We start from the raw sequence: 26,705 nt of genomic DNA on the forward strand, positions 1-26,705 counted from the left end.
AGGCTAACACGACTTGAATAAGGGCTTCGGAAGTGAGAAATCTGCTAATCTTCCGGAGCTGAAAAACCGCCGTCCCAATCTAGGATTTCATAGATAGATCATTGTCAATATTGACACCCAGACTTTTAGTTGAGGGTGAGGGTGGCTTTCCCAACTCAACTGGCCAAAACTTGAGTTCCAGGGATTTGAAGAGCCCCCGACTAAGATCAGTTCTGTTTTATCGGAGTTCAATTTTAGGTGATAGCTGTTCGTCCAATTACTTATGTGTCGCATGGTTGTCTGAAAGTTAGCGATGAAAGCGGCAGACTTATCGATGGTAATGATCAATTGGAGATCGTCTGCATGGTTAAAAGTGCCTACCTTTCTTTCACCTAAGGATTAAATTAATCAAAAAGGTATAAGTTGAATAGGTGGGGAGACAGGGAGGATCCCTGCGGCACACCACGTCAGTTTGACTTTAGTGGCTGTGAATTGGGAGAGATGGTGTTTTTTTTTTTTTTTACAAACTCTGGGTTCTGCTTGACTTCCTAGTTGGAACCTGGTTTGAGTGGTGGTTTAGTAGGTCTGTTCCCAAATTATTGCGTATTAATTTAGTAGCGATATCGGCTATAATTAAAGGTAGCTCACGTTCTCGGTCGGCTTGCGCGACCTGTGTGAGCCGCTGGCATATAGCCAAAGAAAGCTGCTTGTCCTTTAATATTAGACAGAATCATTGCTTACACTAAACCCTACAAGACATTTCCCATATGTTTCATACCCAAATCCATGGCTTCAGCAGTCCATGTTTTTTCTGTGTCTGTTTTAATGCCTCCGGCAAAACTGACATAGACGGTACATGACTTATAGTATAGACTACAGCAAAGACTGTGCCCCAAGTGTTAGTCACCTATCCATGGGAACCATTCCATGGGGAAAGCATATAGCCAATAGCCTGTGCTTGTCTTGTGGTCCCGTAAGGGGAAAAACAGCATTGATTTGATTGTTTATTTGGGGGTTGGGGGGATCCAAATTGGAATTTCCTCCCGATTGGTGGAGATTTTGCCCATGACTGACTGAACAATCACAGGACTTCTAGTTGGCACTGCAGGCAAATGGTCTTGCCCTGGCAGGCCAGCCCTTGCTGGAACAGGCAGTAAGGTGTGTGAAACATACTGAGTTAAGTATCTATATAGTCTAACTAGGCCATCGTATAGTTGTTTTAGCTCTTGAGCATTGATATTCACTAAATTAGGGAATGATGTATAACCAGCTGATGCTTGCCTGGTGGCCACTTCATTACTAAGGGGACCTGTACGTACTGGTGCAAATATGTGTGGAAGGGCGCATCTCAACCAAGTCTGATGTTCCCAATGTGATAGTGCTAGTTATATGAGCACATATATACTCTGTAAGCTATGTATATGAGCACATATATACTCTGTGTGCCTGTGGTGGTTCAACAATTGTGTAGTTATGAAATGTTTTGGTTTGCGCTTACACATCTAGAAAATTAACCCAAGAATAAAGGGACTTTAAAACAATAGTCATAGTGAGCTTCGACCATGAAAATAGTCGCCACTTGCATTGGTAAGGCCATGGAAAGTTATATGCGCCTGAACCGTAGGTGTGCGGTTGTCTGTAATAGGGACAGGCTGTGGCTGCACCATGATCAGAACAGCAATGGAAACAAAGTGCAAACACAAAAATGGGTTCAACGTTTTAAGGTTCAAGCTCGAACAACCAACAGAATTAGGTGCTTCTTAAAATACTGTGGGGGATTAAACCCCAACACCACGGATGTCTCTGGTGGTAGGTGTAAGGGCTATTATTGACACACACACAAGTACTAATACTGTGGGGGATTAATCCCCAACACCACGGACTTCTCTGGTGGTAGGTGTAAGGGCTATTATTGACACACACAAGTACTACTCAGGAGACCTGGTAAATAAATACTACACCATCATTGGTAGCGCCATGTTGTAGGGATTCTGTTTGGAAACAGAACTGTGCCTGAGATCTCAGGACATCAGAATTTAGGGACTGGGTCACCATAACACATCAGTACCTATGACCCCTAAATCCGACTTGCTTACTGTGTCTTACCTGCTCTCTTAACCTTTCCAGAGGAACTGTTGAATCGGCAACTAGAACACAACTCTGTAGTCCTCCAGGGAACAGTGGAAACAGATTGTCACCTTTCGTTTCTCACTCATGCATGTCCATAATTGACACGAGAAAAGTTTACAATATTTATTGAAACTATTGTGCTATATTATGTAGCAATTGTGCTGCGATTAGAAAGCATACACAACTGAGCAAAGCAATTAGCATTACGAGCAAACTGTCTACAATGAAAAGCCTTACTATGGTAAGTGATACATCTATCTAAGCCCACCCTCCCTACGTAAGCACAGGGATATATCCGTGATCTCTAGGATTAGCACCGGAACCATACCTGGCATTTGTAGTTAGGCGGTCTGCATCTCAAGTTGCCCACAGCTAGTGTGCCCGTTCCAAGACCTTTTCCCTCTTCTAGAAATCTCTCTGTTTTCCAAATGGCAAGTCTTGGTTTATTTGATAAGTGTGCCTCTTTGTTGTGTCTAAACGTTAAGAGAAGTTGCTTTACCGAGCACAGACAAACAGGGCACTATGTTGTTTAACCTTGTACGAGATGTTCAGACTGAACCCTTAAAACAACTGAATCATAACATGTACAGTGTATTTTTAAAATAATATCATGGTACAAAAATACATGTTATGTGGCTGTGCAAAACAAAGAGGCTTAAAGGAACCACTGGAGTGGAAGTTTCCACTGGGTCCGCTTCTGTCGTCCCTGTGGCTGGGTACTCTGGATGGATAGAAATTGCCATATTTGGACTGCTCTTGTCACTGACCACACTGAGAGCCTTGATCCCTGGATGGTTGGGTGGTTGCCATGCGGTCAGCCGAGCACACACTATCTTGACCAGCCGGGAGAAAACCTGAGGGTGGACAATTATTTTAATTGAAACCTGGGCCTTCTCCAGGGATGTAAAAGTTGCTACAGATTTGCCCAGTTCCTCCACAAAGGGGTCTCGTAAGAGTACTCCTTGTGCTCAAAGGAGGCAAGGATGCCCAGTTTGGGATCTCCCCTTATGAGGAGGGATCTCTGGCGTTCGGAAGATAGGGCACAATTGACAGTTCCCAAGAATATTATTGCCCGTTGTTGCCATTCTGAGAGAGTGTTGGGGTAGGTAAATATGGGACCCTGACTGCTTTGCTTCCTCTGTGATGTCAAGGATCTTAGTAATAGGACCTGGCACTGATATATTTTCCTGAACAGGTAGCCATCCTTGCATCTATATCCGGTGTTAGTGCTACCTTGCCCTCTAAGAAGGGTTGTGGGCATTCCGCCCCCAGAGGGGTGCAAGTTTATTTCTCTAGGGACTTTCTCAGTTGTCCTTCGACTTAGGTTGCCATTATGGAGCTGGAGCCCGTTCCAAGGAACGAGGATGCATCTGTTTGTCGGGGTCCAGCATATCGGACTGGTCCGTGGATTGAGCTTTAGGGAAGGATGCATCGGGGTCTTGGGACGGAGGCCCCGGCAGAGAGAGACCTGGTTCACCATTTGAATCCCCATGAGAATGCTCTCTTCGGATTCATCTCCATCAAGGAGAGGCGAAAATGCCTTTCAGGTTGTGGGGAGGCAACCCCTGGAAGGCTCCCGGAGGGGTCATGTCTCGTGATTCTCAGAAGTCAGAGAGTGAGGGTTGTGCGATGAATAGCTGTTTTAGGTGATCAACCGCATCCAAGTCCACTCCCTGGACTTGCATATGCATTTCCCCAACTTTTTGGGAGGGTTTAGCGGGCATAGTAACCCGTGGCACTGGATCTTGCGCAGGGGGAGAGGGTCCATCAGAGTTGAGGCAAAAGAATGGCGAAATGCTATCATCATGAACTTCTGGTCAATAGGCACTATGTATGAGGCCACCGCCTGATGAATGGACGTGCCCACTATGTCACAAAAGCCATCATCAAAGGGGAAGGAGGGAGAGTTTCCCCTCTTCGTCCTCCTAATACCCAGAGTGATGCATTATTAGCGCAGGGGTTCAGATATTTATTAGACACCCACTAGCTCAGCTGTATTCTGGGCATTGTAAACAGCATCTGGAAGCACTTGCCCTCCAAAGGGTAATTCCTGGGACAAAACACCCTTTGTTTTAATAGGGCAGAACGGCTACTGTGTGTAGGCAGGGACAGAACCTACAATTTAGAACACAGACCCGCAGGGTGTCACTTATAGTAGCTGTGGGGCTTAGGAGGATACAGACCCTAATTGGGCATCCACACAGTTAGAAAAACAGACTTTACAATACAGAACCCAGTTGGGGCGTAAACCTTCCAGGCGCTGTGGGCTGAGATAGTGAGTAAAGGGGCTTAAAGGCTCATGAGGCAACCATCAGCCTCACAACGGAATTTTGCTCTGCATATGCAGTGTTTTTTCATGGATTCTGTGGTCCAAAATGGAGTAACAGCGCCTTTTAGTGTGTTAAGGCTCTCCTCGCACCCGCATATGCCCGCAAAACGAGTAAATATCGGCGCTGCGTAAAGAATGCTGAAATGCGATTCTTTGGCGCCCTCTGTACCTATTGCAAGAGGAAAAAACAAATTACATGCCACAATACCCAAAATGATCACATTTGACTATAAACATGCCCTTACAAGAGGCGTACGAACAGGAAAACACCTAGGAAAATACTTGTAAACTTCCAGACATACAATGTCAAGGAGCTCCTTCTAGGGAGATCCCTTTCGAAAACAGATTTACGTTATAAGTCCAGTCCTTACCTCATCAGGTCCGACATTGGCGCAAGAACCGCACAAAGACAATGGGAGCTGGGCACTAGAATGCCGGATCTAAGGTCACTGGGAGCACATGTCCAGATGAGATTCCCAGCCATGCTCAGGATCATGTGGAAGAACAAGACATATAGCTTCACACAGCCAGAAGAGGTTGATAATTTCTTAGATCGAATAAAGAGTGAGCAGGAGGAATAGAACTGGGCAGTTAAGCTGATTACTTCAAGGAAGTAAATAATAAAATGATACAGTAAAAAAAAAAAAAAAAAAGGGGAACGGTAGAGGGGAATTTGAGAAAGTAAACCATTGTATAAGCAGGCTGTATGACAAAACAGGGGGACATGATGATTTATTTGTGATTTAATTTGTCTCGCTAGAATACAGTAAACCGGTCATGGGCACCACTTGGCTGCTCCGAAAGGCGAAGTCATCGCCAGGTATGTTGGGGGGGTTCCTCAGGGGGGAGGGGTTCAACGGGGGGGGGAGTCAGGGAAAAAAAAAATCCTCATATATAAATAAATGTTTGATGCATAAAGGTATGGATGGGTACGAGCGTATATCAGACTCATGATTAATCCGTATAAGCTTAAGGTCCTGTCATGGAACATTAATGGTATAGGGGAAAAAATAAAACAGAATAGAATTTGTGAATTTTTAAGAAATTCAGACGCTCAAATTATAATGTTACAAGAAACACATTTGGAGGCAGCACTATGCGATTCTCTCTTTAAGAAGTCTAGGTGGGTTCAAGACATAATTAGCTCCAGGCAATTAGGCGTCACAAGGGGAGTTTCCATCATAATTCGAGCGAACAGAGGGATACGTTTGAGAAGTTTTGAGACAGATCAATCGGGAAGATGGCTAATCGCAGAAGTATATATTCAAACCATCCCCTATACAATTGCAGTATACTATGGCCCAAATGAGGACAATCCAGTTCCGCTGTCCAAACTCGAATTAGCATTATTCACGACAACTGGCCCTCTAATTTTAGGTGGTGATTTTAATCTGGTCTTCGACCAAAAATTAGATAGAACCTCTAGGGCTAAATACCATGCTCACCTCAAAATCACTTGCCATTTTAGATGCCTTAATGAAAGACTTTACTCTAGTAGATGTCTGGAGGAAAAAGTATAGATCTCAACCAGGCTTTACTTTTTATAGCAAAAAATACAAGAACTATTCTAGAATAGATCACTTTTTAGTTGATCAACACCTTCTCAAGGAAATCAACTACCTTTCCTTCACGCCTACAGGATTATCGGACCACGCTGTTCTGGAATTGGTAATCAAACTAAATATAACTCCATTAAAACCAAGGTGGACACTGGAGAGATCACTTTTATTAGATAATCAGATAAAAGTAGAAGTTAAAGATAAAACACTAGAATTCTTTATAACAAACTTAGGATCCTCCTCCTCCCAGGTAGTATGGGAAACTTACAAGGCTTACTTGAGGGGTGTTTTAAGCTCTCTAATGTACTATAAGAGAAAGAGTATAAAAATAAAAAGAAGGGAAGACTTGGCAGCAATAACAAGAAAGGATCTTGAACTACAAAATGCTATCTTAACGAACTCCAGTAGAGTACATTTGCTAGAGAAGGAACTTTTTGACTTACAGCTTCAGTTAAAAGTTTTGGATGAGAGAACTCTCAAAGAAAAATGGGAGTCTAGTAGATTAAAAAACTTTGAGTATGGAGAAAAGTGTGGAGCCCTCCTCGCCTGGAAAGCTAGAGAAGAGAGGACGAGAAATAACATCAAAGTCCTATTACAAAGACAGGCAGGAGATCTGATAGAAACAGATGCAGAGATAAGAGAAGAAGCAAGGTCCTTTATGAGGAGTCTTTACACGGAAGACAAAGATCCTAAGGGGGAGGATTTAGAATCCTGGCTGGTAACAAAACATCTGCCGCAAATGTCTGAAACGGATAAAGTATATCTGGAAAGTGAGATAACAGAAGGGGAAATTTTAGGTCAACTGAAGAAAATGAAAAGAGGGAAAGCTGCAGGGTCAGATGGGTTGCCAGTGGAGATCTATTCGGACAACAAAGACCAATTAATAGCTCCATTAAGGGAACTCTTCAATCTTTTATTGATTCATGGCTATTCTACACCTCCCTCATGGGGAGAAGCCATTATAACGCTCATACCAAAACCAAATAAAGACTTAAAAAGAATAGAGTCTTATAGACCCATCTCATTGCTGAATACAGATATGAAGATTTACTCTGGTATTCTAGCCACTAGACTATCGAAGGTCATAAAATCCATAATTCACCCTGACCAGAGAGGCTTTATCCCAGGGAGACAGTTAAACGAATTAACATTTCAAGCAATAGGGGCCATAGACTACGCTAACGCTAAAAATCTCCCACTGGCCCTGGTTGCCATAGATGCGGCTAAGGCCTTCGATCAGGTAAATTGGAAGTATCTATGGGCCACAATGGCAGCTTTTGGGTTCCCTCAAATCTTCATAGAGGCGGTTAGATCCTTATACCACAATCCAAAGGCAAAGGTCTTAGTCAACGGAACTCTATCTGAGTGGTTCGATATATCTCGAGGTACTAGGCAGGGTTGTCCTTTGTCTCCCCTTTTGTTTGACGTTTATATGGAGCCTTTTGTTTGTGGGATTAGAGAGGACAATATTATTCAACCATTTCAGCTTGGAAATCTGCCACTGAAGGTGGCGTTGTACGCAGATGACCTTCTTTTATATACCTCGGATCACTCGGTAGCCATTCCAAGGCTATTTCTTTTATCGGAAGAATTTGGGAAACTGTCTGGTTACCAGATAAATAAGGAGAAAACGGAGATTATGGGATGGAATAATAACATACACATATCGGGCGCAAAACAAAATATGAGGTACCTGGGAATTTACCTAACTCAATCAATAAAAGATATTACATCACTCAGTTGGCAAAAGGTGGTTAAAGATATTAATAAAACCTTAATAAGATGGGGGAATTTGCCATTAAATATATACGGCCGGGTCAACCTCATTAAAATGACAATCCTTCCAAAATTGACTTTTCTATTTAACTGCATCCCCTTATCATTTTCACTGAAAGACATTAATATTCTACAGGGTAAAATTGGATCTTTTATATGGGCCTGTAAGTCAACAAGAATTGCATGGAAGAAATTGAGGAGGGGTTTAAAAATAGGAGGGCTCGCCCTCCCTGATCTTTTGTTATACTGTCATGCATTTCACTTTAAAAACTTTAGGCTCCTTGCAAATAAGTTAGATGCATCATCACAGGGCCGCTTGTTTCAAGCTCTATTAACTGATTCACCTCACGACCATGACTACTTTATATTTAAGTTTGGAGACCAGAATTTTTTTTTAAAAATTCGCCTTAAAATCTTACAGACTGCACTAAAAAATTGGGGGTTCATTAGGAAGACATTTGATTATCCTTATTACCATACACACTCCCCAATATGGGACTCTCCTGGCACTCCTCAATGCCTCCAGGACCAACTGTCACAACCCTTGAAAACAGCTGGGTTAAAAAAATGGGGGGATCTCTGGGCAGATTCGGGCCTAGTAAGTTGGAACTCCTTAGTACAACTCACAGATGGACAGGTGACAAGGTTCAAATACTATCAACTATCTGCCTGGTGGTCCAGTCAAAATATGCAAAGGGAGAAAGATACAGATATTCTCGATGCAATTGGCAGAGGGGGGAAATGGGTAAAAGAGCTTTCATTTTGGTACAATTTGATGATTAAGGAAGAGGAGAGTAAAATGCATTTGGAGATAATAAAGTTATGGGGAAACTGTATATCTGAGCCCCCTGAAGAGGTCAGTAAAGGATGGTTAGATTCCTTTTCTCTCTCACAGAGGCTAATTAAACCAGCCAATTTAAGACGCAACCACTTGTTTACGGCTTATAGAGTTTATTGGACACCGGCCAAATTGCATAGGATTACACGAAACAACTATTATTGTCCCCGTTGTAATCATAACGCAGCTGATGATATCCATATCTTTTTGGAATGTCCAGTTATTCAAGACTATTGGAAAGCGATAATGGATTTTTTGGGTGATGTACTTTCAATAACCATTATTTGTTCTCGCAGACTCGTCTTTTTTGGTCTATTGAAAGACTATAATATCAATAGTTTGGATACTCAGTTCATCTTTTACATAATAGCTATTGCAAGGAGACAAATTTGTATGGAGTGGAAGTCAGCGTCTCCTCCTAGATTTGCAGTATACCTGAAGTATATAATGGAAGTATGCAAAATGGATCTGGCTGGCCGTAGTGTGAACACTGAGAATGTCTGGTCTAAATTGATGGTCTGGATAAATAGGTGAGCGGTCCCGTGATTATGCCAGAGGTTGTGTCGGTCCTGTCCTCCACCAGGCCTAGGGTGCCTAAAATAGGCCTGGAGGAGTAGGATAAGGAAAGCAGCCCACCTCTGGGGCATCCCTGTCTGCTATGATACTGTTTCCATGGCGGACTCGGAAAAAAAAACAACAGTATAAGAGGCAACAGTGAGGCCCATCTAGAGTACATATATTCTGGTGGCATATATGAGGACAAAAAACAAACAAAAAAAAAATATATAAACATGCAGGAAACACTGAGGAGGCACTTAACTGTGTCTGCGGCATAGCGAAGAAGGAGGGGTCGTGAACACAGGGGAAGGATTACAATGGGCGTATGCTAATTGGACATTATCACGTTGTTTCTCTTTCCCTTAGGTACATGGGAAAGGTAGTTTTGAGTGGATACTGTGAAATGTCTCTTGTAAAATAAACCAAAGAGAGTAAAGCATAATCCTCGCCTCCAATCCAGACATAGAATTTCATGCATTTATACTGCCTCCATACATAGCAAATGTTTTGGAGAAATAAGATTTTGAACCTTATAAATCTTATAACCTGGAGCTACAAAGAATTAAGTCTCATGAGATATTTTTGTCCGTCAGATATGATAATTAATCTGAAAAGGCAAAAAGTTTGATCCGGGTGAATGGCTTTTTTTTTAAACAATTTTTATTGTTATTCAATCAAACACAGGCTCATAAAGAAAAATATTTTTACATTGTGCACACATAGAGAGTAGCAAATGTAGGATCAAGATACATACATATGATAGGAAGTAGTAATTTGTGCCAGGTATGTAACCCCTTCTTACCCCCCAGCTACCCCTCCCCCCCTACTCCGTCACCTTCACTGTCTAGCGTCGGAGGGTCACACAAATACCCCCTGTATTCATTCCATGCACCCCAGAATCTAACCCATTTTCGTGGACATTTTCGATTCAAATACACTGTTCGCTCAGCCAGCATTGCAAAGTCCAAGTCAGAGCACCACTCCTTGACTGCCGGTGCCACCGAAGACCCCCAAAATGTAGCTATGTTTCTTTTTGCATACATTATACCTAACGTCATCCAATCCTGCGCAGAGTGTGAAAGGTCATTGGGTTCGCAAATATTCAATAAGCAACACCGTGAATCATATACTAAGACCTCACACATATGTTTATCAGGTGTATGATGACTACATTTAAGTGCATTATGAGATTTAATAAATGAGACTTGGCATCTGGGTTGTGTCAAAAATTGGCGCAATCCCGACACAAAATCTAGGCCTCAACTAATTAATTAATTTTTTTAAACCCTGCCACATAGAAATTGGCCACAAGGAGAAGCATGGCAGTAGATCTTTTCTGCTTAATTGGCTGCAAAGTAGGCATCTTAATATATGTGGTGGGGGTAAAAGTACCTGCTAAAGAGGTGCCCAATAAATCTCGGGGAATAATAATGATGGTGAGATAACTCTGGAGATTAACGCATTTGTTGAAGAGATCTGTATTTTGTGAAGTCCCTGATTTGAATGATACTAGTATAGAATGTTATTGTGTCTCCTGAAAAGCACTTCATGTAGCATGCAGATGACAGATTCTTATTTTATGTAGATAGATAAGTGGGTTACTGCTTTTAACAGATATCCTTTGTTAACTGCAGTTCATACATTAGAATCCTTGTAATATAGCAGAGCGAGCTGTGAAGGACATACGACTCCTACACCTTGTAACCCTTTCTCATGTAACTCATCTTGTACATTGATTCACACATGTACATGATTTATTGTCAATGTATAACGTGTAAGTTACGTAAAAATCTCTGACACTGCATTGGGTTGTGCAGCGCTATAAAAGAAATAAAGTAGTGCTATTGAAATTGTTATTTGTGTAAATAGTGGGAAAGACCAACACATCTGACATTCTTACAGTGCATGCATCTCACATACAGGGACTGAACAAAAGCATGCCTCTCAAGTACCTGTGAAGAGATAAGCTGTGTGCATTTGTTTCCCCTCAATGGCATTCATATTTAAGTGTGAGATTCCATGCCACGTCCAGTCAGGATATTCAAGCAGAAGGAGGCCTGATGGTCCCTTAACTTCGGCCCAGCTGGAGGTGAAAAAAACCTCCCTCGCTGCCAGCACGTTGCTGCTGGGAATGGATAGCAGACTACTAAACATGTACCGCATCTCAAAATTACACCGGGACAAGTTCAGCATATGTCTGTGGGGCCCAACTTCTTGGTAGGGGGGACAGCGTCCACACTGTGAAAATAGTGGGTGGACGCCATGTACCTGCGCGTACCCCCGACTTCTGCCCCGGATTTATATAACCTGCATCTAGACGATATTGTGCTACCTCATTCTATAACAAATGTTGGTAGCTGGGTCACATCAGGTGAACAGGACCAAGATGTTTTTTTTTGGTCCTCTTGGCACTAAGTTGAGGCCAATTTTGTGCTATCGATGCTTCACAATGTAAAAAAGTTTTACATTAAAATTTTGATTTATCAGGCTTTCTTTTTAGCAATAGTTATTTCTGCCTGACCCATCTGTGCTTTTCGGGCTCTGTCTGTTTCAGAGCTTGTCTCTCAATTGAGGATATGCAGTCATCATGGCCCTGCGTTGCCCAACGTTGTCTCATATGTTTAATGAAATAAGTTTTTCTACTCACTAATTCTTGTCTTTTGAAAAAAGTGCAGCACAAGTTTGAATTCTAAAAGAGCTCATTACCTTTTTACGTATCCCGATTTACAATGATCCTTTTTTGTTTACATTCTATTTGTCGACTTGGCACCTGATTTAGAGTTTGAAGTACTTGCTACCCCATCACAGACATGTCTGTCTTATTACAAGTGAATTATACTCTATAGCACTAGCAATAAGGCAGACGGGATATCCTCCCATTTGTGACAGTGTAACCTGTCCACCAAACTCAGGCCCTCAGTCATGATCTCACCAACAATATCACCACCTGATTTTAACTTGAAGCATATTTGAAAAGCACACTGATACCTTGAAAAGAGTATCCTGGTGCTGAAGCAGAAATCAAACTAATTTTCTCAAAAAATACAGGATTTTTTTCTAAACTGAAGCTGGTTGGAGATACCACATTTCTCGAGAAGGAGGTAATTCCAGTGTTTAGCCACAACGATTGAGAAAGAACCTTACCCAGTGTGGCCTTCTCAACCTCAAGCATGGAAAGGTTTGCAGATGCTGAGCTCAAGCATCTTGAAGGGACATAGGAGGAGAAAAGTGATTGGTGTTTTGCAGGTCCTTAGTCATTAATAGCTTTATGAGACAAACATAGAGATTTGAATATAGAGCACAGTAAACAAGTGTAGGAATTCTAAGTGTCCTTTAAAGAACGACGAGGAAGATCCAAAATAAAGCGAGCAGCAGCATTCTGCACCAACCGAAGGTGATGGAAAAAATGAGCAGGAAGTCCAAGCTAAAGAGAGTTACAATAATCAAATCTTGATATCATAATGGCTCGTATCACAGTTTCATGATAAACAGACAGCAGAAGGAGAATCACCTTACCATGGGTTTGAAAAACACATAGAACTATATTGATCTGACCTAAAAGGAATAATTCATTATCAAAACTTATTCCAAGACTATGAACAGAGACTGAATGGGAAGGAGGAGATCCTGGCTGAGTAGTCCGCCATTCTGAATCCCAGACTGAGGGGGCCACAAAAAAAAATACTCAAGTGTTAAATCTCTGATATGGTGGAGAAGTGTGGCTCAATGGTTAGAGCGGCAGAACCTGATGCAGAGGTCTAGCCCGGGACCAGGGTTCAATTCCCGCCTCGGCGGGTCTTCGGCTCAACTTCCTCGGACCTGATAATTCTCGCCTCGGTGCCTATTCTAATCATGGGTCCCACTCTGCAACTCTGGGCAATAGCTTGCTTAATCTCCACAACGGCCCCCACAACGCTAGGATGCCTGGCTTCACCTTGGGTGTGCCCAGGAGTGGGCACTTCTCAGGGAAAAGCCAGGAAGGGTTCCACAGCGGTATTCGTACAAGCGCCGAGATACCATACACTACATTTACATTTACATATGCTAGATCTCTGATACTGTCAATTAATGTACTGAATCTCGTTTAAGGACTTATCAAAGGTTGTTCTTAGATCTAACCAAATGAGAGGTCACTCTGTTCCCACAAACAAGGATGATCCAAAGCTGTTCAGATGCTGCAGAATGGAGAGTCTCTGGACTTTAGAGGGGTGAATTCCTGATTGAACACGATCCAGTCTGGAACTCGATCCTGAACAGGTTAGCTTAGTATTTCCTTTTCCAAAATTTTGGAAACCAACCTAGAGAGGTTGGGGTAAAATTGCTCATAGTCTGAGCATCAGTAGATGGCTTCTTATACAGTTACACTACAAGGACGTGATTCCTATTGGATAGAAACTTGTCCGTTTGAAGAGGAGTGTTATATGCTTCAATGATAAAAGGACCTAAGGTTATCCAGTGCCATATTGAAGACAGAGGTAGGACATGGGTCTCGTAGTGAACCAGATGTGGCCGGACTGGCAAAGCTAGGAGCTTATTAACAGGTAAAGAATGGAGGTTAGAGAAACACCTTTAAGTTCTGAAGCAATACATTTTTGATGCTGCAAAAGGGGTTGAGTGCAGGAACATGGCTGTAATTTGTTTTCTAGAAAAGAGAAAGAGAGTCACAGACGTCCTGTGAAATAACTGTATTTATAAAGGAAGACTCTGGCCTTGACAGATCTTTGACAATTTTGAAAACGCCCTGGCCACATTTCTGGCTTACTTTCTTTTGGTAGAATAATAAAGAGTATGAGCTGATCTAGTAATGGACCTGTACTACTTATTGGCAGCTCCATTGATAATTTAATCATGTTAAAAATTGCTTAGTTTCCATAATATTTCTAGCTCTTTACTTTGATGTTTAATGTCGACAAGCCTGTCTGAAAACCAAGGAATGGTACGGTCTGCCTAAGTGGTAGCTTCATCTTAGTAGGGGTGATACCATCAAGAGACGCTATAATAGTCATCAATGGAATTAACAACTCTTAGAGCCATGGTGTAGGTCTGGGCAGTCAGCACTTTGGTTAAAACTAGATGAGGGGATTTTAGGCCAAGGCCTGACTAAAATCGGGTGGCAGTTAGCCCTAGAGTAGTACTGGACATAACCAGAAGAGAATGAACGGAATTCCATAGTGATGTACCTAAATGTAGTCTGTCTTCTGGTGCACGTTTAACAGGCTACCAGCTGGTTATGCCCATTGCATCAGTCAAGGATGCAGATTTAGGTCTACTAAGCTTCTCAAGGCACAGGATAAGATCTACAAGGACTGTAACTGTGTGGAAAAGCAGTACCACGGGTGCAGTTACAGAATTCTGGTTAATCCAGAAATGAGAACTTGAACTATAAAGACGATAACCCAGGGTACCAGCAAAAATATTGATGGAGAAGCATTGATAAGAAAAGACAGGCCCAGTGACCGATGTGTGAGACATTTGGATGACGGTCAGAGAGGTACGAAAGATTATAGCGAGACCACCTCCGGCTATAGCAATACAGTCTTGGTGTAGGGTTTTGTAGTTGAGGGCATTGCTTGTGTATTATTTGGCCTTTCCTTACACTTTTTTGCTACCACCATCCATTTAAATATCGACAGATAATATTTCTCACAGAGAATGTGAACAGTTTGTGTATGAGCACGGTAAATCAGGAATGTCAACTTTTTTTTTTTTTACAGCTTTGTACCTTTGAAATCTTTTTATCTTTGAGCTATTTCAGAAGGTGCAAATCATGATTTAATTTTGAGATCACGTTCAGAACTGTGATTTACAAATATACTACGGCTAATGTTATCTCAGCTGCCTTTAGTATTCAGAGCATTGCGTCACCGGTCAGAACAATATCCTGAAGAATTTGGCTAACAAACGTCTATGGCTACCTCTGTATATATCTGCTGCTAGTCCACTTACCAACCATTTCATAATCTCATGCATGTATCACTGTTGCTGATGCATTGGTGCTCCAGATGTCTGCGATAGAAAACTAATGAGAGTTAATCTTTATACATGTTGATTAATCATCTGCCGTTCTTTCCTTAGGAGTGAAGCACCAAGACTCCCAGAATTCTTTCTTGGCGTTCCTGAATGCACCTACCTCCACTTTGGATCAGTTTGAAGTAAGTGTTAACATTTTACACGAATTTCTTTAAATTCACAGTGGAGTTCTGTGTGTAGCATTGTGTCAATTCGTTGTTGATCACGAGTTTCATTCGTGCTATGAAAAAACGTATCTTCCAAAGGCTAGTGCATCAATCTACACTCAAAATGATTAATGAGGAAGTCTCATTTGTAGGATCGGAAATTTTCAGGGATGCCACACTCCTTTGTAAGTTACTATTAACAAAAAACTCTATTTAACACTTCATTCCAGCAACATACACAGTCATGCTGCTTCCCATTCCTGTTGTAGCTTTGAATTCATTTGTCATTTTATTCTTTGTTTTATATAAGTTTTCCCATTTATTTTAAATGATAGAGGCCCAACAATGTTATAAAGGCTCATACATTAGGTTTTATGCTTATTATCTTTTCAGTATTTTATTTGCTTTTTTTCTAAAACACAGTGAATGTTTGTATTGCAGTGAAAGGTTCATTTCTTTCCTTTTATCTTCTTTTTCACCTATTGCTTTGCTCATAAAATCAGGATTCCCTGTCTTCATCCTCTTCTTCCATGATCGGTTTCTCTTGTGACGTAAGTTTCATGGCTCTCAAACCAAACCGCTGTTCCCTGAAAGCCTATCGGTTTGAAGAACATCTGTTTGTCTGAAGAAACCACGTGATTTTAGGGAAGAGGGGCTTTTGTCTTATATTAACAACTGCAGTGTTTTTTTTTCTACACCTGTCTTAAATTTCGTAGATGGTTAAAATATTTGTGTTCTTTTACCTGTCACCACTCAGTCGACTTTTGAACATTAATGCTCCATCATGCCAGTTCCCACAAAGTACAAAATATATGTAATGTTCCTTTTTTTTAGTTTCTGCATTACATCATGCAATTTGAAAATATTTTCTCAAGTTGCCCTAGTCATGGGTGCTTGTTGTTGGATGGTTCTTGTAACAGAGAAACATTAAAGTTATTAAACATTTTTCCACAGTGGCAATTTAGAACGAGCAAATGGTCACTGAACCAAATATAGCCAAACACTTCAAATTACAAGTTGAATATAGATTATAGTCTATCTTGATTGTATTGTAATTGCATTTATATAGCACCTACTACCCCTGACGAGGCGTTGAAGCACTTTTTTGGCGAGTAGCACGCTACTTCGGGAGCCATAAAGGATTAGTGTTGAATTAGTATAGTGAAATATGAAAATAATTTGAGTGGTAGATATTAGTCAGTTATTTGGATTGAGAAGGATAGCGGAGGGAAAAAGGTTTGCATTTATATAGCGCTTGTTACCAATTATGAGGTGTGGAAGTGCTTCTTCGGTGAGTAGCACACTACTCTGGAAGCCATAAAGGATTAGTGGTGAAATATGAAATTTGAGAAGTGGACATGTTAGTCTGTTATTTTGATTGCACAGGATAGTGGAGGGATAGAAGAGTAAGGGATTTAGGGCCCAATGTAGGTGACCATTACCGGTCGGTAACGGCCGAATTCGGCCGTTACCGACCGGTAAATGGGTCATTGAGATGTAGGGGCCATTATTACACTGATTCGGTAAAATTACCGATTCTGTAAAATACCGAATCTGTAATTTTACCGATTCGGTAAATCCCAGATGTAGGTAGCACTGTTCACAGTGCTACAGGCCTTCAGAATTCGGTATTTTACCACCCAATCCAATTGTGTGGTGAAATACCGAATCCAGGTGTGCATGCACACCTATGCCATGTGACAGACAGACATGCCCTTAGGGCATGTCTGTGTGCCACATGGCACACATGCCTGTAAATAGGGTGCCAGAGGGTGTCAAAGTGACACCCCCTGCACCCTTGCAAAATTCGGTATTTACAGATTTGGTAAATACCGAATCGGTAATGCCCATTGATTCCTATGGGCTTCAATGCCCATAGGAATCAATGGGCATTACCGATTCGGTATTTACCGAATCGGTAAATACCGATTCCTTCCGATTCGGTAATTAATTACCTACATCTGCCCTCCTCTTTTTTACCACTTCTTAAATACCGATTCGGTATGAATCGGTATTTAAGAAGTGGTAAAAAAAGATTTACCTACATCGGGCCCTTAGACTTTTTTTTGTTTGTTTTGGAGGTCATAGCAGTAGGAGGAGGCTTGGGATGAGTAAAAAGGGATAAGTAGTGGAAGAGTCAGAGGGAGAAGTCTCGAAAAGATTGTTTTTGGGATCAATATAGTAAAAGATGCAAGGAGTGGTAGAGTAGTAGAGTAGGGGAGTCTAGAAAGTGTTATTTCTGATAGATACATCTGCCAGTGGATTCCTCACCTTGTGAATATCCCCCTGCGTCAGTAACATTCGGAAAACTCTTTTGTAGCACGCCGGCGTGGACGACGTCACAGGAGCACGGCATCGCACGCGACTCCGGCTGACGTCACCGACTCCTTATTAGGCCTACGTCGGCGTGATGACATCAGTTCCCTTTTTTCCACGTCGTCGACGCTAACGGTTTCTTGGGATCTCTTGTGTTTCGGATAGTAACTTTGTTGCTATTTGTGTGTTTCTGTATCTTTTTTGAGTTGCTGTCTTCCGCCGAAGATGTCGTCGAAGAAGACAGGGTGGATGATGTCCATAACCGATCCTCATTGTGATTGCTTGTGTTGTCTGGGCTCAGACCACGATGTCGGAGGCTGTCGATCCTGTTCTAAAATGAACACGAAGGCTCTGCGTGAACGAGAAGCTAAACTCTTTCTGGCCAAGGTAAAAGGAAAGGATGCCAAGAGGTCTTCGAGGTCAAGATCAAGACAGTCGAAGTCGAGGTCAAAGACGAGGTCGAGATCGAGGTCGGCGTCGAGGTCCCGATCGGAGTCGGCTTCGGGACATGCTTCGGGTTCCTCGAAGAAAAAACATAAGAGGAAGAAGCATAGCTCGAGGCACTATTCCGGCAGGGAGTCGGTTTCGAAGAAGAGGTCTTCTTCTCAAAAGCATCGTAAGGTCTTTTTGTCTCCCACACCATCTTGTGAGCCTGTAGGTGAAGCCTCGTCTTTACTGTCCCGAGGGCCATCTCCGGATCCGGGTCCGGATCCATCTCTGGATCCGTGTCAGTCTTCTGCAAATGAGGAAGAAGACGTTGAAGAACCTCAGGCTTCGGCGACTCCGGTGCATCATCCAGAGGAACAGGAGGGTCAAGAAGAAACGATTCCAGTGCAGCCTCCTTTGGAGCAGCCAGTGGGTTTGTACCCTCCGTTTCCTGGTCCTGGTCAGGACCCCTCGCATTTCCTTAATGCTATGTATGGCGTTTATGCGAAAGCAATGTACCCCACAGGTGCACCGGCTGGTCCCATGGGTCCATTGTCGTACAACTTGGGTGTCCCTCAAGCTTACGCTCCGTCATCTTTTCTGCCGTTCTTGCCGACGCCATGTCCACCTTGGCTTCGTTCGGCGCCGCCGAGGTCATCGACTCCGCACACGGCTTCGCCGGCTCCGGAGCGACCTTGGGATTGGAATCGAGATTTGACGCTGGTTCCAGCTTCCCGTCCTCTGGCTGTTCCAGCTCCTCACTCGACGCCGGCCTCGACTCCGTCGGAGTCGCTGCCGGATCCGACGACTTCGGTTCGGTTGGAGTGGTCGAGGCGTAGAGCTCAGCGTCTCATGGAAGAGAAGGAATATGAGGATCCTGAAGTGGAGGAAGGTGAACTTCAGGATCAGGAAGATTATTTTTAGGAGCTGCATAGTGCAAGTAGTTTGGAATTTTCGCCTGAATGGGGGTTGCCTGCAGTTTCTGATGCACCCTCTAAAGATGTGGCTCCATACCATGTTGTTATTAAGAAGGCTGCAGAACTGCTGAACTTGACTTTGCCTTCTGTAGAGTTTAAATCTAACATCCTTACTGAGGTTCTACATTCACCTTCTGTTGTTGAGCCGACTCTCCCGTTCACTGAGGCTCTTACTGAACCGATATTGGAAGTCTGGAAAAAGCCTCTGACTGCTCCTGTGGTGTCTAGAACAGTGGCGAGACGCTATAGGGTGGCGCCTGGTGACCCTGAGTTCTTGACTTCTCATCCTTCGCCGGAAAGTCTGGTGGTTCAGGCGGCTTGTTCAAAGAGGTCGGCAGGTGCTTTTCCCGAGGTTCCAGGGGATAAGGACTCAAAAAGGTTGGATCAGAATGCTAAGAAGGTATTCTCGTCAAGTAGCATGGCCCTGAAATCCACAAATGCTACTTTTCTGCTGGGCAGATATGTACATGCTTTGATGGACACGGTTAAGCAGTTATCATCTAAGCTTCCGGAGGAGGATAGGAAGAACTTCAATGAGGTAGTGTCTGGCACGCAGGCTGCGGCTCGCCAGGTGATTCAGAGTGGCATGGACACGGCGGACTCTGTGGCTAGAATAAGGGGATCTTCAATCGCCACTAGAAGAGCCGCTTGGTTAAAGTCGTCCGAATTTTCGACTGATGTTCAGGCTGCTCTGTTGGATTTGCCTTTTGATGGTACTGGCCTTTTTGGGAAGAAGGCTGACGCTGCCTTAGAAAGGTTCAAAGATAGCAGGGCGACTGCAAGGTTCTTGGGCTTACAGATTAGAGGCTCTTCCACCAGGAAATTCAGGGGCTTTGGAAGGTCTACTTTTCGTTCCTATAAGCAGAACCAACAGCAGCAGCAACAGCAGACTCCTTTGTACAAGTCCTATAGAGGTGGACCAAGGGGTCGTGCCCGTGAACGTTAAGCCTCCTCCTTCTCAACTTCCTCCTCTAATACCCACCCCCGCCTACATCAGCAAAGCAGCCCTAGATCCACCATTCTGGATCATATGGGTCCTGTAGGGGGTCGGCTTACTTATTTTCTGCGAGATTGGGAATCGGTTACATCAGATCTTTAGGTTCTCAATCTCGTAGAGAATGGGTATGCTCTTCCCTTTCGGGAATTTCCCCCAAATTACCCTCCGTGTCAAGGTTATTGTTCAGAGGACCACCTGCTTCTCTTGCAGGAAGAAGTCCTGGCTCTTTTCAGAAAGGGTGCAATAGAGGTGGTTCCGGAGCAGGAAAGGGGTCAGGGATGCTACACCCGGTATTTCCTGATCCCCAAGAAGGATGGCAGACTTCGTCCAATCCTGGACCTCAGGGTTTTGAACCTCTATCTCAAACAGGAGAGGTTCAAGATGCTCACTCTTGCACAGGTTCTTCAGGCGCTGATGGAAGAAGACTGGATGGTGTCGATCGACTTGCAGGATGCGTATTTTCACATTCCGATCCTGAAGTCGCTCAGAAAGTATCTCTGTTTTACGGTGGGTTCGCAACACTACCAGTTTGCGGTCCTTCTGTTTGGACTTACTACTGCGCATCGAGTCTCCACCAAGGTGATGGCTGTGGTGGCAGCGCATCTCAGAAGGTCGGGGATTCCAGTGTTCCCCTATCTGGACGACTGGCTGATCAAAGCAGAGCCACCGGAGAAGGTGCTCCATCATCTGCAAGAGACAACTCAGTTGTTGCACAGGTTAGGTTTTTCGATAAATGTACCCAAGTCTCACCTGGTGCCCTCCCAGTGCAACCTGTTCATAGGTGCGGTACTGGCCACAACTGTGTGTCGTGCATTCCCTCCTCCTCAAGGGATTCACGACATACAGGAAATGATACCTTTATTTCACAATGGAGCGGTCGTTCCAGTCCTGAAGGTCCTTCGTCTGCTCGGTCTTATGGCTTCTTGCATTCTGTTGGTCAACCATGCACGCTGGCACATGAGGGCACTCCAGTGGTGCCTCCGCAGGCAGTGGTATCAGCACAACGGACATCTCAGGGAGTCAGTGAGGATCTCCAGAGAAACTGTGGCGGATCTGTCTTGGTGGGGCGTGGAAGGCAATCTGTCTCAAGGAAAGCCTTTTCAACTGCCTCAATCGGTGGCCACAGTGATCACGGATGCTTCCACTCTAGGGTGGGGTGCTCATCTGGGGGATCTGGAGGTCAAGGGTCTTTGGTCTCCAGAGGAAAGGTTGTTTCACATCAACCTTCTGGAATTGCGGGCCATACGTTTGGCACTCAAGGCCTTCCTCCCTTCCCTTCGTGGTCGGTCGGTTCAAGTCCTGACGGACAACACCACCGCGATGTGGTATGTCAACAAGCAGGGAGGAGTAGGGTCGCAGTGTCTGGTCCTGGGTTCAGGACCATCAGATTTGTCTGATGGCAAATCATCTGGCCGGGGTTCTGAACGTTCGTGCAGACAATCTGTCGGCAGTTCTCGGCCGACCACGAGTGGAGGCTACACCCAGAGGTGGTTTGTCACGTCTTCCGGACATGGGGAACTCCTCAGGTGGACCTGTTTGCCACTCATGAGAATGCTCACTGCCCATCATTCTGCAGTCTTCAGTTTCCGATGCAAGGAGCACTGGGGTGCGCGTTTCAGTTGAGTTGCGACTCGCAACTCCTTTACGCGTTTCCTCCCATACCCTTGATTCCTCGGGTTCTGAGGAAGATTCGCCAAGACCGGGCCCAAGTTATATTGATCGCCCCGAATTGGCCCAGAAGGGTGTGGTATACAGATCTTCTCCACCTCTCCTCGTGCCTGCCGCTCCATCTCCCTCACAGGGCAGATCTCCTCTCCCAGATGGAGGGGAAGGTTCTACACCCCCACACCTTACACCTTCATGCCTGGAGATTGAACGGGGCAACCTGAGTTCCTTTTCTCTCCCGCACGATGTGATGGATGTCATCTTGTCAGCCAGGCGTGACTCCACCAAGTCCATTTATTCTTATATATGGTCGAAATGTGTTGCTTGGTGCGGGGAGAAGTTTGTTGACCCTTTAAGGGCTCGTTTGTCCAATATACTACAATTTACACTTTCCTTGGCCCAGCAGGGTTTTGCAGTGGCAACTATCAAAGGTTATTTGCCGGCCTTATTGGCTTTCCTTTGTTTGCCAGACCAGCCCTCTTTATTTAAATCTCCTATTGTCTTACGTTTCATTAAGGGCCTTACCAATAAATTTCCTCCTACACCTTTTATTGTTCCTCAATGGGACTTGAACCTTGTTCTTGACGGGTTCGCCTTTTGAATCCTTACACTCATGTTCCTTGAGACTTTTGTCTTTCTGGTGGCAATTACCTCGGCAAGGAGGGTAAGTGAGCTTCAAGCTCTTAGCTCAAAGCCCCCATTCTTGACCATTCATGCTGAAAGAATGGTTCTTAGGACCAGGGCTGCTTTTCTGCCTAAAGTGGTTACTCCATTCCATTTAGGACAGTCCGTTACCCTCCCTACCTTTTATCCTCCCCCTCACCCTTTCAAGGAGGAGGAGAGGCTTCATCGCTTGGACCCTTAGAGGGCGGTGAGCTTCTACCTGGACAGGACAAGGGAGTTCAGGTTGGATGACCAGCTGTTTGTTGGATTTGCTGGCTGCAGGAAAGGAAGATATGTGCACAAGCGCACTCTTTCAAGATGGATAATATTATGCATCAAGATCTGCTACTCCCTGGCGGGTAAGGACCCTCCTGAGGGTATAAGAGCTCACTCTACTAGAGCAAAGTCTGCTACTTCTGCTTATCTGTTGAGGATATTTGCAGAGCCGCGACTTGGTCCTCCTTCCACTCTTTCGCTAAGCATTACTGCTTGGATACCGAGGTGAGGAGGGACGGCCACTTTGAGCTTTCTGTCCTCCAGGATTTTCTGGTTTTAAGAGTGACACCATCCTCCAGAAGTGGGGACTGCTGTGGGACTCTATTCACAAGGTAAGGAATCCACTGGCAGATGTATCTATCAGAAGAACAAGTAACTTACCTTCGGTAACGCTTTTTCTGGTAGATACAGTATCTGCCTGTGGATTCCTCACTGACCCACCCGCCTTCCCGTTGTCCACTCTGCTATACCTGAGTTTATGTATTTTTATGCATATTTATATTTATATTTGTATATATATTGAGATTTTCATACCTTTGCTACGCACTGTGTGTGCAGTTTTGAATTGTTTGTACGATGTACACTGTATATATGTATATCTACTGTCATTGGTCCGTCCGGGTGCCACGAAGGCACGGAAAAAAGGGGGAACTGATGTCATCACGCCGACGTAGGCCTAATAAGGAGTCGGTGACGTCAGCCGGAGTCGCGCGCGATGCCGTGCTCCTGTGACGTCGTCCACGCCGGCGTGCTACAAAAGAGTTTTCCGAACGTTGCTGACGCAGGGGGATATTCACAAGGTGAGGAATCCACAGGCAGATACTGTATCTACCAGAAAAAGCGTTACCGAAGGTAAGTAACTTGTTCTTTGGGGATCATAGTATTGGTAAGGGATTTGGGATGAATGAGAGAGTGGGTGTAGAGGATATATTTATAGAGGTATAGGGTGAGAAATAGGATAGTGCATTGAAAAGAGAAGTAGAAAGAGATTTGAGATGAGTCACAGTGTTGAGGTTGAAGATATATTGAGAGAGTTATAGGGTGAGAAGAGGCTAGTGCATTGGATATGCTGAATTAGAATAAAGTAATAAATATTAAGATCCATAAATAAATGGAAAGTATATAGATGCATAAAGGAAGTAATTATATGTAGATTAAAGATATTGATAGAGGTATAGGGTGAGAAATAGGGTAGTGTATTGGAAAGAGTAGTAGATAGAGGTTTGAGATGAGTCCGGGTAGGAGAAACGAAATAAATATATATATATCGAAGTACACGGAATGTATTTAGATGCATAAAGGAAGTAAGTATATGTAGATTAAAGATACATTAGATAAACTCTGGTTTTCAAGTATTGTAATTAATTTATTTTATTTTTATGAAAACAAATATTCTACATTTTTATACAAAACAATGCACATGTATCTATAATACAAATAAATGTTTATATACAGAGGGATATGCTGTATATTTCTGCTTGCGTATGATGGTTATGTGGGGAAGAGCCAATTCTTGAGTATTTTTCTGAAGATACAGTGGTTGTCCATGGATCCTATGTTGGGGGTAAAGAGTGCCATAGTTCGGCTGCTTGAACAGAGAAGGATGTGCCTCCCGTGTTTTTTTTTCTTGTATCTTGGGAATTACAGGCGAGGTGCCACTCTAGAGCGGAGGTTCCTTTGTTGAATGCGTTTGGTGATTTGATTTCTGATTAAGAGTTATTTTCCCCCTCTTCTCCCCCACCTGATTTAAACAGACCTCCCATCCACCCTACATCCTCGTTGCCCCTTCCAACCCGCTCCTCTGCACTTCTGCAAGTCCTTGTTAATTTAATTAAAAATATTTAAAAACACAAACCTCTTTTGGAGGGCACAGCAGCAAATTTCTGCCGACCTTCTTGTTAAATATATAAAAAACTTTGCATCCTTTTGTCAGTGAATGCTTTCATGATGATATGTTTGCACCTCGATAGGATGTGTCTGAGTCTTCGCACCTGTTTTTTTTTTTGAAGACTCACTGAAAAGCATAGGCAGAGCCAACAAGTCCCATAGGAGAGACCTATTGACTTCACCCAGGGCTTTAAATAGAATGAAAAAACTGAGAGGGGCGGGGGTCTCTCAAAGGGTCGTGGCCAATGTAATTGAGGATGTGGCCTAAAAACACTTAAGCTAACATTCTGTGCTCAGAATAGTGCGCCCCTGACTGTTGTTTTACTTTTTCTGTCATTGCATTCAGATATATAATACACCGAGCAACATTACACCAATAACAAGCCACGGCTGTTGCTTTTTGTCAATGGTTGTTAGTTTCATAAGATAAATATGCACCAACTATGATTGTGCATAACATAACATAAGTGAAAACCTCACAGTACATAGACTCTTAGTGCCTGATTTCAACTTAGCTGTGCAGACGTGGTCTCCCATCCGATTCGGGAGGCGTGGTTTATGCCCCTTTTCCTCATCGCTTTCATTTAAGAGATTTGGTGGCATCATGCTCTGGGAAGGAGAAAGGGGTAGTGGCAGCAGGACAAACCTTACAACCACAGTACTGGGCAGAAAATGCAATCTGTTTTTGAAGAAGAGTAAAAATATAAGTCTCTGGCTTGAGTGTCAGCGAAGGATTCTAAGGGGTCGAATGCAGTGGTTGGAGTGTTACAACACATGAATTTGGGTGCTTCCTGCTTAGTATTCTTAGTATTCTCTCTCTTTCTTTTTTAAAACATCATCTTTAAGGACTTGTGAGAACCCTCCCTAACAGATTACAGAAACTCCAAATATGCACAGTGTTCTCCCTATGCATGTCACGGCCACTCAGCAGGTGCTTGTGTGACAAAAGCAAGAATGATATGATTTTAACATTCACATTTGCCTTTCCATTGAGAGTGTTTTTCATTATGCTTCATTTAGTCTTTTTAGATACCTCTATTTACCTTTATGCTGGCTCAGGGTAAAGGGGTCATGCTCTTACGCTGGAAGAAAAGTCACAGTCTGTGACTCCTTCTCTTGCTGGTAATGCACATAGTCATCGACTACATTGTTAGATTGTTTTCTTTCCACCGTCTGGTTTAGACGTGTACTCTTGTACACCGGTTTGACAGTACTGCAGTGCTCTGTTTGGCCTCCACAGTGCCTCCCCTCCATCAGTATTGTTGCCAAATACGATCTACCTTTTCTCTTCATCTTGAGTCGACAGCTCAAGCTTTGCTGGATGACTTTTGGGTCGAAGTCAGCCCAAGTGGGCCTTCGCGGCCTCCTTCCATCTTCTGTCACCATGCCTCAAAGGTGATGGAACAGATGCCATTTCATTACTCTTCCTCCTGCCACGCAAAATACCCTCGAACCAACCTCCATCAGGTCTATAATTGTGTCTGTCTCCCGATCACAGCGAGATTGCCCACAAGGCCTGTTGCTCGTTCCGCTCTAAGAAGACCATCTGTGACCATCAGGCTCAGCATCTCGAGATGTTATGTAGGAGAGGAGATTACACACCGGACCTCTTTGGCCTGAGGACCTCGAGGGGGAACATTGCCCTCAACCTTCCACAGCAGATAAGTTGGCCTTCTCCACCTCGGACAGCTCCAGTTCCAATATGGAGTTTAAAGACTTGCCTTTGGCGCAGCCTGCTGTGAGTACAGGCTTTCCTCCCCTCTGCCACCACTCGAACATTTAGCTGACCCAGCATAAAGATCGTCCTGCTGCTCTGGAGCCTCAGAGACTGATTGCTGGGCCATCACTGCTTTCGGCCATAGTCTGCACCGACCACCACCTTCGGACAGAATGCCCACCTTTAGCTCGGTGACGAAGAAACCGCTGAGGCCACCACAGTTGACGCCGAGTGCATCTAAATTGGCGCCAACACGCCCATCGAGGCTGACACCTTTAGTATAAAAATTGGCCTTGGAACCAAGAACCTCGGTGCTGACATCAACAACCGGCCTCGGGTCGCGTGCTGTCGAACCGATCCTCCATAAGTTGCACGAATACATCAACACCAGACAAAAACATCTTGTCATTCTTTCCCATACAAGTCGCATCCTAGC

At 43.8% G+C, this 26,705-nt stretch overlaps 1 protein-coding gene across 2 annotated transcripts in view; it reads left to right on the top strand.

Moving 5' to 3' along the window:
- The window catches only part of CDC42BPA (CDC42 binding protein kinase alpha), a 1,077,984-nt gene that overhangs the window by 863,892 nt on the left and 187,387 nt on the right, over window positions 1-26,705 (top strand). For both annotated transcript variants that reach the window (XM_078649868.1, XM_078649869.1), the window contains exon 21: window positions 15,245-15,321. In XM_078649868.1, the coding sequence (XP_078505994.1) occupies window positions 15,245-15,321 (77 nt within the window). The remainder of the gene's footprint in view (window positions 1-15,244; window positions 15,322-26,705) is intronic.

Source organism: Lissotriton helveticus, chromosome 6 (genome assembly GCF_964261635.1).
Source record: "Lissotriton helveticus chromosome 6, aLisHel1.1, whole genome shotgun sequence".
Lineage (NCBI taxonomy): Eukaryota > Metazoa > Chordata > Amphibia > Caudata > Salamandridae > Lissotriton > Lissotriton helveticus.